This window comes from Tremella mesenterica (assembly GCF_000271645.1).
Source record: "Tremella mesenterica DSM 1558 unplaced genomic scaffold TREMEscaffold_1, whole genome shotgun sequence".
NCBI lineage: Eukaryota > Fungi > Basidiomycota > Tremellomycetes > Tremellales > Tremellaceae > Tremella > Tremella mesenterica.
This window is the reverse complement of record NW_006711225.1, coordinates 5503245-5518269: the sequence shown is the minus strand read 5'-3', so window position 1 is coordinate 5518269 and position 15025 is coordinate 5503245. Positions and strand designations below refer to the sequence as shown.

The 15025-nt window shown below is 46.7% G+C and overlaps 5 protein-coding genes across 5 annotated transcripts in view; 2 read left to right on the top strand and 3 right to left on the bottom strand.

The window, feature by feature from the left end:
• TREMEDRAFT_59741 (uncharacterized protein) overlaps nucleotides 1-4205 on the top strand; it is a gene marked incomplete at both ends in the record, with an annotated part of 4815 nt that extends 610 nt beyond the window's left edge. Inside the window, 12 exons of the mRNA XM_007001740.1 lie at nucleotides 154-490; nucleotides 626-657; nucleotides 760-877; nucleotides 927-1170; nucleotides 1214-1418; nucleotides 1466-1628; nucleotides 1677-1920; nucleotides 1965-2126; nucleotides 2168-2204; nucleotides 2244-3873; nucleotides 3924-4079; nucleotides 4131-4205. Coding sequence (XP_007001802.1) covers nucleotides 154-490; nucleotides 626-657; nucleotides 760-877; nucleotides 927-1170; nucleotides 1214-1418; nucleotides 1466-1628; nucleotides 1677-1920; nucleotides 1965-2126; nucleotides 2168-2204; nucleotides 2244-3873; nucleotides 3924-4079; nucleotides 4131-4205 — 3403 coding nt within the window. The remainder of the gene's footprint in view (nucleotides 1-153; nucleotides 491-625; nucleotides 658-759; nucleotides 878-926; nucleotides 1171-1213; nucleotides 1419-1465; nucleotides 1629-1676; nucleotides 1921-1964; nucleotides 2127-2167; nucleotides 2205-2243; nucleotides 3874-3923; nucleotides 4080-4130) is intronic.
• Nucleotides 4206-5384: 1179 nt separating this feature from the next.
• TREMEDRAFT_20069 (uncharacterized protein) lies at nucleotides 5385-5959 on the bottom strand (the record flags this gene model as incomplete). The annotated part of the gene is made up of 2 exons (XM_007000378.1): nucleotides 5385-5476; nucleotides 5752-5959. Coding segments are annotated over 2 exons (300 nt in total), but the record flags the coding sequence as incomplete, so codon positions are not given.
• A 585-nt stretch (nucleotides 5960-6544) lies between these two features.
• TREMEDRAFT_67419 (uncharacterized protein) lies at nucleotides 6545-10857 on the bottom strand (the record flags this gene model as incomplete). The annotated part of the gene is made up of 11 exons (XM_007001897.1): nucleotides 6545-6843; nucleotides 6918-7066; nucleotides 7195-7345; nucleotides 7389-7435; nucleotides 7479-7513; nucleotides 7561-7600; nucleotides 7644-7924; nucleotides 8024-9789; nucleotides 9836-10037; nucleotides 10080-10556; nucleotides 10600-10857. The coding sequence occupies 11 exons, from the start codon at nucleotides 10855-10857 to the stop codon at nucleotides 6545-6547; spliced, it is 3705 nt and encodes a 1234-aa protein (XP_007001959.1).
• A 1288-nt stretch (nucleotides 10858-12145) lies between these two features.
• Nucleotides 12146-12954, bottom strand: TREMEDRAFT_59739 (uncharacterized protein; the record flags this gene model as incomplete). Its single annotated transcript, XM_007001739.1, has 3 exons — nucleotides 12146-12287; nucleotides 12311-12577; nucleotides 12929-12954. The coding sequence occupies 3 exons, from the start codon at nucleotides 12952-12954 to the stop codon at nucleotides 12146-12148; spliced, it is 435 nt and encodes a 144-aa protein (XP_007001801.1).
• A 429-nt stretch (nucleotides 12955-13383) lies between these two features.
• TREMEDRAFT_73099 (uncharacterized protein) lies at nucleotides 13384-14920 on the top strand (the record flags this gene model as incomplete). The annotated part of the gene is made up of 4 exons (XM_007002154.1): nucleotides 13384-13641; nucleotides 13704-13724; nucleotides 13901-14056; nucleotides 14265-14920. The coding sequence occupies 4 exons, from the start codon at nucleotides 13384-13386 to the stop codon at nucleotides 14874-14876; spliced, it is 1047 nt and encodes a 348-aa protein (XP_007002216.1). The 3' UTR covers nucleotides 14877-14920.
• Nucleotides 14921-15025: the final 105 nt, after the last annotated feature.

Sequence of the window (15025 nt, the reverse complement as noted above, 5' to 3'; positions counted from 1 at the left end):
GCCAAACGTCGATCTACACCTCACCATTCACTCTGATATCCCATCATTTACTTTCTCAACCAAAAGTAAAAACTGATCTCTTTGTCTTCCATTATCCTTAGTCGGTTTCTCTAAAACTGGTCATCCTGGAATCATGTATGCCTCTGGATCGAGAGAAGACGTGGAAGAATGGGTGAGGGAAGTCAAAAGTTGGAATTGGCTGGCTTTGCGTGTGAGAGTAAGTGTGGAGCCTATCCCTGTATCACCCGGTGACTCCAATGCGGACCAGGAGGAAAGCCCGCAATTGCAAAGAGACCTAGAAGACGAGCAGGAGAATCTGTCATCGAATAACCGGGGGGATGCTATACAGGAAACGCAGAGACTCAAGGGAGCGAAAGATGGAGCGAGGGGAGGGAAGGGAAGAGGAGAATGGACAGAGGTAGAGAAGATTGGGGACGCTATAGAATGGATGAGAGTGAGAGGAAGGGAGAAGATGTTATGGGACGTCGGGGTGGGTACAGGTGCTGTCAAGTGATCAAGTGAGTATCTCTCCAGGTTGTCTCTCGGGTTGAAAGAAGTGTTGTAAGCATTTTGAGCACACTGACTGACCTCTCGTATGATCTTTGTGATATTTGACATGACTTAGAAAGAAGGAGTGACGACGACCACAGGCGGCCCGTGCGCTACACTACTTAACCCTAAACATTTGCCACTCACCTAATCCACTCATCCATCATCTACTTTTCCATCTGACTTTACTCTTCTCACATCTACTGACAGGATGGAATCGCACACAGGCCAGACGCACGACCAACTGTACGCATGGGCTATTGCGAATTTACGTCAGTATCCATCCAGGCGACCTTTCAAACAGTACACCGAGAACCTGGCGGCTCAAGTTAGTGACTTCTCGTCCCTTCGCTTTGTCCGATAAAGTTGATCTTCAGAATCTTCAAAGGTTACATCTATCGCCTGACCAGCACCTTCAACTGCTTGCAGACCTCGAAGATCCGTTCATCGCATTCCGACAAGATGCCGAACGTATCGTACCCCAACACATGAGAGATAAAGTGTGGCAAGCACCCCCTCAGGTGAGTAGAGAAGCGAAGGAGCTCGTTGTGAAAGGATTCAAGCTATGGAAGAGTATCGAAGAGATGGATTTGGAGAGGAAGGTGTTGGAATCGCCCGTGGGTGAGCTGCCACAGCGTTTCGTAGAGTGACAGCTCACGATAAGTACCACCACAGCTATCACCTTTTCGTCCATTCTCCCCATTTCTGACCATGACCAGTGTCAAAGCTACGCCCACACCTAACCCCTCTCGACCACGTCCTGTACCTACCACAATGAAACAAATCATCCGCGATGGGCCATATCGTTGTGTCTACCCCTTAACTATCACCCCTTTTCCTATCGAGAGAGTGGACGAGAATGAAGTCCTGTAAGCGACTCTAACATTGGGTCTATCGTATCAAAGCTGACAAAAAGTGGTCTGCGCATGACGATCTCTCCTGATGTGAGGGAGGAAGTGGTGAATCTCAAGAGGCGCTGGACTGAACAGATGAAGAAAGAAGTTATGAGACCTAAGGAGGAGCTGCATAAACGATCGATGTGGGACGTATGGGCAAGAGATGATGACATGGCTGTCAAAGTGAGCCCATGTGTCCATAATATCTTAGTTGACAGTTGATGGTTGTAGGCCTCAATTCACAGACCGATATCCCCCCCTCTCTTCCCTTTTGGTTCCGTTCTTCATAATCAGAAAAAGGGACTAACGAATTATACGGCGCTTCTCAAGTCTGTCAAACTTGACATTGTACCAATCGACCCCACTCATGTCGCATCGGGAGATGCCATTCCTCGACCTACCAGTGTTCTGCAACATAGTGGGATGATAGACATGAAGGACGACCCCCTCTCTCTGTCACTACTAGATAGTTTCGGTAAGCTATTTCTCTTGCTTCGAGGAAAACAAGATTAATCTTAGATTGCCCGCCATTCGAACCACTTACCCCGACCACAAAAGCTTCCAGACCATCAGATCGATCGACTCGAGGTGGACCACATGACGAGTTCATAGTCTCACATGACCAACATATTCGACAGCGGCTTGAGATACAGGCGGAAAGGTGGCTGGGTCATCGAACGGGTAGGTTCAGGTCGTTCTCGCAAGAAGCTACTGATGATCAGAACAGCTGTTACAGTCATTCTGGCCGAACTCTTCAATGTGAGTATCTAAAATAGCCTTTTCCGGACTGACGATCAGTCACCTCTCACACGAGTCTCCTTGGAACGGCTCACGCCATTCCAAAAATCCGATTTTGAATTCACTTTCAATTCGGAAATCCGAACCAGGCCCATCAACTTATGATATGAAGGTTGATGGTGAACCTCTATTTTACCCTGCCTCGTCCTCTTCCGGTCCCCATTGGTTCGATACAATCCCTGTTGAGCCCCCGACTCCTCAGGCGCCAGAAGTCACCGATCCGCCAGAGCCATCTTCTCCGTCGTCAGACTTGCAGTGGAGATCGCGTCCGTCTAGTAAAACATCCCGGTACTTTCCCTCAACAAATGCACCCAACATCGTGCTTCGACCCATATCGACTTTACTTGTTTCCCGATCTAAAACCACGAGACCCGAACGACATGACACTACCATTCCACTCGTACCTCCTCTTCGGACATCGTCGAATGACTCGACACTGGTAAGTCAGATCAAAGATGCTTCCATGGGAATTGTGACTACTGCAACAACCCGGTACAAGAGGAGTCGGACGGAGGAACTGGTCTCACGGGTACAACGTCGACGACTTAATCAACGCAAGTTGCGCCCTAGGACAGAGGAGATACTTGCTGATGGCTACGACATAGGCGAACCATCTGAAGCTCGCCTCCCTACCACTTCTCGCACCATCATCCAGGACCACCCCCAATCTCGTTACGCTCCTATCAGCCCATCTAAATCTGTGGCGACTTCTCAACTCCAGACACCGCCCAAATCCTTGAACCAAAGTCACAAACTGCAAAGTGCCGGCGGACGAAAGATGAAGACAACGCACGTTGTAAAAGAGGTTCAACGCGACAAATCAGACGACAGCTTACGGCAATTGGTCATGACATGCGATTCAAAAGCTCAAGGGGGTCGAATGAGAACCGAAATGGATGATCCCTGTTCGGATCTCCTCACCTTATCTGACCATCTGACCCTGATTGGTCGTCATGATCTCGTCGAATTGCCTCGGCGCTCACCATCCCCTAAGGTACAACCCACTCAAGTTTCCTCCAGTCCTGCTGTCAAATCAAGAGCGTGGAAAAGAGATCCCTCACTGCGCAATCCTGCATGGTACGAAAAAGTTGTCACTCATCCTCAAATCCTGAAACAGCCATTGAAGGTACTGGCCAATATTGAAATGTTCACTCACCGTCCTCTGACCCGTGCTCTCAAGTCAAGTCAATTCCAATTGATCGAACGTGATGGTCCTATACAAGGTGCCGACCTCATCCTGTCTCCTATGACCGCTATTATCTTTCGTAAATTGTCAAATATCGATAAAGACCTACGAGGATTGATTAACAATATCAATACTTGTATATTGATGTATCGACGTGTGATAGTGATATTTGAAGTGATCCCTTATTCTCATTCTCAAACCTATGATCCTGATGAAGACATACCTGATCCTCTTACACCTTGTGTCAAGAATACCTTACCGCAATTGAAACGACGATTAGCAGTTTTGGAGATGGAAGATTATGTCATTGGGAAACCTGAACTGGTTTTTGTGGATGGAGGAGTTGGACAAGTGATCAATCTTTTGAGTCATTTGGTAGAAGAAGATAACGAAAGGTTGGAAGGAGAGGAGATGGGGGATAGGTCATGGTTAGAGAATGATACCGTGAGTGACATCACTTCAAGTTGTTCATGTCTACGAAAGCTGACGAGTAGAATGAAGAAGAAAACATGTTGGTAGAAGAATATGGAATCAACACGTACGCCGCTTTGTATATCCTTCATCGGCTAGGATCGTTGAAAGCGTTTCTAAAACTGGACGAATCAAGTCGGTTGGAAGAGTTTGAAAATGTACTAGGGCTTCAAGTACTGGTATGTACCATGTCTCTACTTTGAGGGAATGTTGATATGCTGATGAAAAAGGAACGTTTTGATATCATCGTACAAAGCCGACATGGGGTACAACCGGGGGATAATACTCCTACTGTAGTAAAATGATTATGTAGCTCAATGTCTGTTATAATAACAGAGGGAAGGAGATATGACTTGATAAAGGAAACAATAAAAGAGTGAGCTCTATTACATACCGTACCAGAAGAAAAACAAAAACAGGGTATAAAAACTATATTAACTAATTGAAATACCAGAGAAATCAAATCCAACTTTTCACAAACCATCCTGATCGATATCCCAATCCGACATTCTCAATCTCCTACGTTATTTCCTCATCTTCTCTCCTCAGTCATGTCCTACTCAATCTTTACAACATCCACTAACGACGGAATAGCCTATGATTGGATCCACGAAGTATAAAGATAAATGATTATTGCCAACTCTTAGGTGTCCCATCATCTTCAAAACTACCAGTTGGATTCTTATAAGTTTTATCACTATGTCCATCTTCCGAGATAGGTGCGCTGATTTTCCCACCTCTCAAAGCGTCCAACACTCTAGTGGCGGGTCTTTGTCTTTTCGTCCCTGCCGAACCTGAAAACCAACTGACGTCATCTCTCCTTGCTTTACTCCTAGAATGACTTTTGGCAAGAGAACGAACGATGAGGACGAAGATGAAGAAAGCGACCAAAGCGGAGAAAACAACTACGAATCGAGCTGCAGGGTTCCAATGGAAATTGTATGGGGTGGTAAGGAGTGCGATTTGTTGAGGTGTGAGACCACCCATCATGGCTGCTTCGGCCGATGCGGAGGCTGCTGCTGCTGCGGCGGCGGCAGAGGCGGAAGCAGCAGCGGCGAGAGAGGCAGACGCAGTCGCTGCGGCCGTTGCGGGACTGATGAGTTAGTCGAATGATCTCATTATATCCTATCACTTTTGTTCGTATCACATATCCCGAGTAAAAATTCGATACGTTTTTGATCGAAACTGGGAGCAGGTATGATGGGTATAGTCTCATGTACAGAATGTACAGAACAGATTACTCCTTACACCAAAAGAATAATGTGTAATGATCAAAAGAAGCGGACCAGGAAGGGATGAATGTCCAAATGAATGAAAGTGAAACCAACTCACTCGACAAAAGCAGCAACAGAAGTAACATTAGCCACATCAAATCCGAATGCAGCTCCACCACCATCAACTAAATTGAATTTAATTTGATGTTTCTCATCGTCCAATCCATGAGTTTGGAAAAGAAGATCATGCGGGGTATCTTGAGCGGCATAAGATGTGTAAGTTCCAAGAGTAATATTATCGAGTGAAACTGAGAATCTGCCGTAAGAAGGACCGGTAGGACCATAAGCGTAAAAGTCGGTTCCTATTGGTATCAGTCTAGTTTCATTCTTTCTCTCTCATTCGTCATATACATTATTGTTCACTTGTATTCAAACGTCGGCGGGGAAGGGGAAGGGGATTCAACTTGTATTCTTGAAGTAAAAGACAAAGGAGGCTACTCTTCCTTCCACCAGCCCTCAAGAAATAATAAGGTGTTAGTAAGCTAACTGAGACAAAATATGCATTGTGATGGCTCAAAATGATGAATAAGACGAGGTGGGGAAGATGGATGGAAGAAAGAGAGAACAGTTCACTCACCAACAAAATCCATCGTCACTTCACTTCCCTGCGTCGTAGTCCACGAAACACTTTGATTCCAGAAATTTCCCAACAAAGGTTGCATGACAGCTACTTGCGTAGCGTTGATATATTCGTTTGCACCCCCATTCCTAAGCATGTTCCATCCTGTTGACAAGGACAGAGCAGGGGTTGACCATTGAGAATCGTCTATCGTGTAGTTTTTAGGCCTATCAATTAGACGACCATACTTCTCTCCGTTTCAAAATGTAAACTCACATTTTGACACCTTGCACAAGAGGTACGATGAAGTATATTCAAAGTGCTCTCTGATGGTTTCCGTCGAGGTATCTTGAGGACTTGATAGATAGATGTGGTGAACAAACAGAGAATAACTCGATGATTAAGAAAGAAGAAAAGATGGAAGAAAGGGATATCTTGTGAGAAAGCAAGGGGTGGGAGTAAGTGTGGGTGAGGGACTTGAGCGGGTCAATGCGGGATACTTTTTCAAGTCTCAAAGGTCAATTTCAGTCAAAGTCTGCCATTCGAAGCGACGAGTACGATATTTCTCCCGGGTCAGTCAAAGTCGAGAGGTTTGTCAAAGTCCCTTTAGTGTTAAAAGGTGCCATTAGTATCCAAAGGATCCCACTTTTCTCCTGATTTGCCCCATGTCAGCTTTACATCACAGGTGAATGCCGAGGGTAGGTGAATGGGGAGAATCCAAAGCATTGCAATATGACATGACACCATGGTCACACTTCAGATCGAGACTAAAATGAAAATGCCAAAGGACCAAAGGATATTCACTCTTGTATCACCGCATGTTGCCCTCGATGACTTTATACTGATGTTCTCCTCTCTCATGCCGCTTTTTTCCTCGTCGAGTTCGGTACAATCGTCGTGTATAACTGATGACCTTTGCGATGGGTCTTTCGGCAAAGCGTTCAAAAGTGAAACAAGCGATGATGTTGATAGCGGCGATGAGAAGGAGTTCAAACTTGAATCGAATGGGAAGAGATATGATGTCTAGTATTAGAGCGATGGGTGTTGAAGGGGAGAGGAGAACATAGGTGCTGAAAGCGCCCAGACTGACTAGACAGATGATGAGGGATGCTAGCATTTAGTAAAGCTCCAATCAAGGGAATAGGAACACAGTCAAAGGACATTTGAGAGGAAGGGGGACTTACGATTGGTATAGATTGGTTTGCGATATGGCGGACCGACGCTGAAGACCCCAGCGACAAGAATGTACTGGAAACATGAGACGAGGAAGAGAGTTGTGTTTTCATAATTAAAAGTTTCGAGTTTATCATCGTTCACATCGGGGGATTTGTACCTGGTATCGTCAGTCTACCAGCTCCTTTACAACGTCTCGACGCTGCTCAAGTCCCATTTCGATACAGCACAACTTAGGAAACGTGCCGTGATCCAAGAGATGCGCCAAGAGGCAAGACGAAAACTTACCAAGACTGACGTCTCACCCAGAGAAAGACAAACATCTGTATAGCGAAATTGATCAGGATCTGTCCAACAATACTGGTCAAGACCTTTTTCGACACAAGACTTGCTGTAGGTCGTTTTGGATGAATTTTTGGATAAGGCAACGTTCTTCCCACTTGACATCAGTCTTAGTTCTATAATCACAAGGGAGGACGTACTCGTTACAGCTATAGGGATGATCACGAATAGATCTATGTAAAGGAATCTGACTGTCAACGAACGCTTCCATAATAGGATTTCTCACTCACTGGAAGTCGCCCAAGCTAGAGGCGAAAGAATATAGCTACCTTTTTAGCATCCTACATTTTGGTCTTAAAGAGGAACACGTACAAGTGTGACCGTAGTGAATTGGATCATAGAGTATAACGCCCTGTTCATTAGCGAGAGCGATGCAGAGGACGGCACAAACGTACATGTATTTGAAACAACTAAAACTAGTAACGAGGGCAGCTCGACCTTCTTTGATCACTTCGACCATACAGGAAATGTCAGGAATACGACTGGTGAAAGGTGCAGCGACAGAGGCTTCCGCTTCGGAAAGACTGACGCCTACGTCGGCAGCTTTAAGAGCTCCGCAATCGTTGGCTCCATCACCGCAGAAAGCCACTGTATATCCTAGAGCCTGAAGTCGTTCGACCAACTCTGCTTTTTCGTCTGGAGACATTCGAGCGAAAACCACACCTTTGACCAACATCTGGGGGTCAGCTAAACTTTCTTCCTACAGCACAACACCCTAAAGATTTGATGGTACGTAGGAAGAGGAAGGAGGAAGGAGAAACAAGGTAACACTAACACGTTCCATCGTCTCAATCTCTGTATAATCCAACATCCATCTGAATACATCACCCGTCAAAGCCAACTGATAATCACTCGTCTCCTCCCCCACATCCAAAACCCTTTCCATATTCACAACCGGCTTGAGTGTAAGTTCGTCCAATTTCAAATTATCGTCATCCACACTTGACCAATCAAGTCTAGCCCCTTCAGTGGTTCCAGTACCTTGTAAAAAGGTCGGTATGTATACACTGGCTGAATGGGAAACCAATCCACATTCCCTAGCTACGCTGATAGCCGTGCGGACGTTATCTCCAGTGACCATTCTACAAGCCAAATGAGCAGCTCGAAGGGTATGTATCGCAGGTGCTGTTCCAGGTTTTAGTTTGTTTTCGAATACGATGAACCCCAAAAATTGAAGATCGTTTTCAGCCACTTCGCGACGCATGCGTTGAGCTTTCAGCCACGTAAGACCCTCGATGGATTTGCCAGCGATGGCGATGACACGGAAGCCATTACGAGTGTAATACGATAGCATGTCTTCATAATCGATAGGAAAAGATGACGGGTCACAGATTTCAGGCATGACTTCTGGGGCACCTTTGACGTAAACTTCCATCGACGTGGATTTTAGTCTTTTGACAATCACACTCATTCGTCGTAATGCTGAGACAAAGTCAAATGTTCTAATGACACCCAATTCGAGGAAATGAGCATGTTTGGAACCTGGCCGTAGAGCGTCTTCGACGTGCCATTGATCCGTTCCAGGGGGTCGTACGACTGTCTGTACCAGAGTCTGTGGTCGTTCAACTCCACCTTTAGCAGTAACAGGTCTCGATTGTCCCTCGTCCAAAGTCCAACCAGTGTACGAGAACATTTTGATGTCGAGTGGATCGCCGATCATCTCTCCATCGATGAGTTTCAAAGAATGACAAGTCGCAAGAGCGTGAAGTAGTGGAGTCTTGCCATTAGATCCTCCTGTTTGAGGTACCTCGGTGATATCGCTGTGTAACTCGGAGAACCGTTGATCTTCTCGATCGATGGTTCGTACGCCGAGAACGTCAAGACCATCTTCTGTCAACGTACCAGTCTTGTCAAAACATATGACGTTGATTTTGCCCCCGATGTTGACTCTGTTGGGAGAGATGCAGAATATACCACTTTTTCTGAGTCGCTCAATAGCAAAAGTGGTACCAATTGTGAGAGTGGCAGGGAGTGCGGGAGGAACGACGATGGTGATGAGGTCGAGTGCGCGAAGTAGGATGGTATGCCAATGAATGCCCATACGAACGAACTGTACAGCCGAAACGGCAAATCCAAGACCGGCAATGATCGCCAATACGCCGATGAAGTTCATTGAATCGCGGTAGAACTTGAACCCCATGGGTTTGGGGAAAAGCATCGACCGGATCAAGGCGCCCTTGGTGGTGTTGAAGCCAGTACGAGTGACCATAGCTAATGCTACGGGTTCATCGCTTGGAGGAGCCCACGGCGGCCTGGCTCCAGCGCGTACGCGTATTATCTTGGTTCCGGAGAAAAGGTAGTGTTTTGCGAGATCAGGGTTGACTTCCGAGCTCCCCTGTTTGGCTTCTTTCGACATGGATCGGAGAGCTTCGTCTTTGACGGGGATCTTGCTAACGGGAACAGATTCGCCAGTGAGCATTGATTCGTTCACTATGGCGTCTCCGCAAAGAAGGACGGCATCGCAGGGGAAGACGGTGAGGTTGGTATCGGAAGCATCAAAGATATCCCCCGGTACCATGTCCACACAATCTCTGATAGTCCCTAGTTCGATCAGCCCCAAGACCAAGATGCAGACTCATCCACTCACATTCACCATTGACAAACACCTTGACGTCGCAATGGAAACGAGACATTTCTCTCATCCTCTCGATTGTTCGCTTCGTCTCAACCAGTGTACCCAAGATGCTTGTTATGCTGATGAGAGCAATAGCAAAGGCATAGTAGTAATAGTCGTCGATCGACCACAGAAGTATGGAAGCGATTTGAAAAACATAGAAGGGATGAAGGACCTACAGGTCAGCATAACACGAAGGAAATAGGGGAAGGCTTACTTCATCCACTAAAAGACCTGGTATAGACTTTGCGGCAATGTCAATGATGTTGTCACCCGTCAACAAACGGCGTTGTTGCCTAGTGTTGCTATCTAGACCTTGCGCGACTACCCGAGCAGCGGTCCACCGAGGGTCTCGCCAATCTCGAATCATTGACCACTGCCCAGAGTACGGCTCTAGTGCAAAACGAGTGTAACGATATTCCATGATTTTCAAGAATCCCATCGTTTCTTCCCAAGTCGTTCGTCCTGGCTCTACATCTGGGATGAGATCCTTGGCGGCACCGACTCCACCAGGTGGTTCACCATGCAAAGTGTGAGAGGTGGAGGGGATGGGACTGCCGTTTGTCATTGGTTGCCCGCGGATAGACGGGGTTTTAGACGTGGTCGCGGTGAGTGTTTGCGGAAACACTGTGGATAAAGGATAAGGATAAGGAATAATCTGTAACGGCACAATGTGTAAATCTCCATAGGGTGTCTACTCGTTAGCTTGAGTGATTACATCTCATGGGGACACGGACCTCGACCATAAGCCAACTCCCTTCTCTAGCTTCATCGAAAGCGGTTTCCTTCCCGCAAAATCCCACCCATATCGATGGAATCCATCGTCCAAGCAGCCCAAGACCCCCAAATGTGAAGAAACACCCAGCCCACCATATAGCACTGCGTAACGGATCCGTCCTGTACCCTGTGAAGCGGATGGAGAGGTCTTCATCTGGAAGAAGGACCGTCTGCCGAGAGGGTACAGCAACGCTTGCAAAGTCTTTGGCCTCTGTCATATCTTGAGCTCGAGTAGGGTCACCGAAGATGCCATCGGTGGCGTTTGGGACGAGGGGTAGAGTAGGTGAATGAGGCCGTGATTGTGGAGGGAGTGACGTGTCGTCTGCCAGGGAAGATGTGTATCCTTCCTCTCCTGTCGGTCTGTCGGATGTTTTAGAGTCACTGTCTGTATCCTCATCTCTATAACCCCACGAATCTGCAGAACTGCTCGAGGGTGATCTTGTAGCGGAGCGATAAGAAGCTCGAGAAGACGGACGAGATCCTCGGGGCTCTTCATCCCCCTCTGGTCTGACGAAACCGATATACGAAGCAATCTTGGCCAGCGTCGTAGCTGGTCTTGCAGGACTGGTCGGTGTGTCTTGATCGTACTGCTCTGGTGGCCTGTCAACAGGCAATGAGAAATAATCTCCACTATTTCGTTGACCAGCGGGAGATCCACGGTTTCTTTTTTTGGATTGACTTCGACGTGGAGGTGGTACGCGAAGTGGATGTCTATGACCTGGACGGGTTTCAGGGCCGATTTCATGCGGTTCGTCTTCCAAATCGACAACGAAAACTCCGGAGGAAGGCGATGCCAGTCCAGCCTGTTGAGATGTCGTACGCCAGAATGCACCTGGAGGTCTAGATCCAGCGATGCTTGAACGACGAGACGTGGAAGAGGCTCGTCTCCTAGTGACAGAAGAAGGAAAGAAGTGATCTGCTAATCATCAGTAAAAGGCGAGGCTATGTCTAGGGTATGAATGGAAGGGAGTTTTGGGCGTACTTACCGTCATCGTCACTCCATTCTGATAGACTACCGACAAGAAGATCTGGAGGTCCCTGTTGTTGCTCTCTCGCACGTTCAATGGCTATCGCGTCCACCACCGCCTGAGGAGCATTCTCGGTGTAGTCATAATGAGAGGGGCCTGCTTCTATTCCCTCCGGCGGGGCTTTTGGAGGGAGAACAGGGACAGGATGGAAGGTGTCAGGTTTAGTGACGAGAGCAGGTGATTTGGAAGTAGGGATAGTGGAAATGCCTGGGGTAGGAGGGGATGACGGACCAGGCATGGTGCAAGAGGGGGAAAGGACGGGAGATGGTACTTAACGAAGGTAAGGAGGAGTGAGTTTTCGGCCTGGGCTTACTTTACTTTAATTACCCCTGATAGGCTTGCCCCCCGGGATTAATACATCCAATTAGTATATGATACAAATGTACGGTATTGAAATGCATTCAATAACCACTAAGTACTTAACTTTTCCTAATGTGGCGGCGGGATGCTACTAACGCACCATCAGGCAAGCTCCAATTCAATACCATCTATAGAAATCATCGTCCACATGATCCGTTTCTTCCTGTTTCATCGACGAGAGGGAGCCATTACAACTCTCTTTGGCTGGACTAAGCAAGGTTTCTATGCCAGGACCATACTTCTCCGAGTCGTAGAAGAGTCTGTCTGGCAGCACCATACGCACCCCTCCGATCCGTACAACTCGACCCGCACTTCAGTAGTCCCGTTGCAGTGCCTGTGTATCTCGCCCTCACATATCGCGCCAGTAGCCGATATCACGCCAGTTGTTGGAGTTAGCGGGTCCGGCGGAAAGCGGGGTGTGTGAGACGGTGGAGTGGATAAGTTGGGCTCCATTACTTCTGATTTCACTATTGGCCTATGTGGATTGGCCTCGCCGGTGTTGGAGGAGACGACGGCTCTTCCAACCACCTTTCGACATCCACCTCTTCCACTTTGACATTCACGGTGTCATTGCCCTCGACTGTCCCCTGCGACCTAGGATCCAAAGGTCCTATGTACCGATCTGCCACGGGTGATGGGTATGTCAGACAAACGTATCGATCGTCTTTCACCCGTGAATCATCCAGGGACAGGCTATGTTCTCGCTGGGGGGTGCAAAGGTAGGTTTGGTAATGTATTGTGTCGGGATCACCTCGACCGCTTGGACAATTATCCGGACATCCAAAGACGGTACAATTGGGTGTACTGGGTGTTACGATTGGCTCCATCGATCAAGTTGCAGATCCGTCAAGGGGCAGCTATGCGTTACTAACAGTGAGCGAGTTGTTGATAAGTAACTTACAAAGTAGTAGTTTGACACGAAGACATCTTGATGGTGTCAGGGCTGTGAACAAGGTCAGGCCGATCCTTTCTTCCCAAGAAGGCAAGTCGAACCTCGATGATAATCTATTCCTAAACTGAGTAAATGTCTGTTTCCCAATGAATGAATGAATGAATGAATGAATGAGTGAATGAATGAATGAATGATTGCCAAATGAAGAATGAAGGGAGGAAGATTGATTACTTACCCTTTATCCTTGATCAAGTCAGTAACCGTCTATGTAATAGGCTCGCGAAGCCTTCAGCAGCGTGGCTCTACAAAGGTAAGTTAGAGTAAGGGTGTAATGTAAGCCACGTGGTCGTCCTGCACTTAAAAGTTCGAGCATTTGCCACCTCGTTCCTTCTGAACATTTCGAAAACACCCACCCAAAATTTATATTCCCTCCTTCCCTCTCCTCTTTTCGTCCACTATTAAACATGCCAGATCTTAACGAACTCCTCAGATGGTCCATAGCTAATTCCACTTCCCATTCTTCTGATTCTTCTCAAGTCACACCAGATGAATCCCTAACTCTTCGTTTCAACCCCGCCAATCCGGATGTCCGAACCGAACAAAGAGGTCAAACAGGTCTATCGGCATTCCATCCTTCTGACCCTGGTGTCTCACCCGTACCTCCTATTCCACAACTACGGTCTGATTTGACTCCGAGATATGATCTTATATGGTTAACGATAGTGTGACGATGAGGATAGATGTCTTGCTGTGATGAGGGAAATGATTTGGATGAGCGTTAGAGGCATTGGACGATTTAGAAATGGTGAGTGTTTAAATCCCTACATCTTCCATTTTGATGTATCATCCGTTCTGAGGCTCTTCCTGCTTTTAGGGTGATGTTGCTGTCTGTGATCTGGTATAACTAACTACACATGGTTCAAGACGACAAAATCAGTGTGTATTGGAAATGGAATTATCAGAAGAAGGGCTGATGAATAGCTGGTAGAATCAATAGACAACGCCAATAATCTCGCCGTGTTGAAATTATGGGAACCTTTGTTATCGTTGTTGAAAGTACAAAACGAAGAGATTTTAGCTGCTACTTGTTGGATCATAGGAACTGCCGTTCAAAATAATATCAAAGCTCAAGCTGCTGTGAGTAATCTATTTCGTACCGTAAATCATCGTCATCCCCATGTCACATTCATCCTCATTCAATCATCTCATCAATCTCATCACCTGTCCTCTTTCTTCTAGGCTTTAAGTATATATCGACTCGATAGTTATCATCAGTCATTCTTTCCCGTGTCTATCTATTTTTGTGTCTAGTGGTAAATGCAAGCAATCAATGACTAAGCACCAGTTACATCTTCATACCCCACTTACTCCCATTTTATCTTTACTATCTCCATCCCATTCTCCCCAAACACGCGCCAGGGCAACTTACGCACTTTCCTCTTCACTCAAACATTGGCCATTAACACCCACAGCCCTTTCTTTGAATTCTGACGAAGGTTATCTCGCCATTTCTTCCGGTGTTCGAGACCTCGACGTTGGTGTACGACGAAAGATGGCTTTTCTGGTACATAATCTAGTCCTTTTACATGCGGAAGGATGGGATACGGAAGTTCCCGAAGATGTAGCGGCGCATATATTGGAAGGGAGACAAGGACAGGAAGATGTGATGGAGGGTTTATATAGAGCTGGTGTGTTTAAAGAGCTTTTAAATGTCTTAAAAGGTGGAAGAGAATCAACAAGCAAAGGTGAGGGTGAGGGTGAAGGGGATAAGGGAGAAATGGAATATGATGAATTTGCTTTGAGAGCGTTGGTCGGAGCTATCGAAATGGACGTTCTGACATCAGAGGAAAAGATGCAAGTGAAGGAAATATGGGAGAAATGGGGGAATGAAGGAAGGAAAGAGAGAGGGATAGAAAGTGCGGATGAGGAAAGTATAGGGAGGTTATTGTCATTGTAATATATTTAACAATGCAGGAACATGTATCTCGCATGGATAAATGAGCATCATGACTTGCACTCAGTCTGTACTAATTCCGAACCTATCACCAGTCGGCACTCCTACTCTCAATCCAAGACAAAAATGAGTCTTTGATAGGTTGTCAGTTT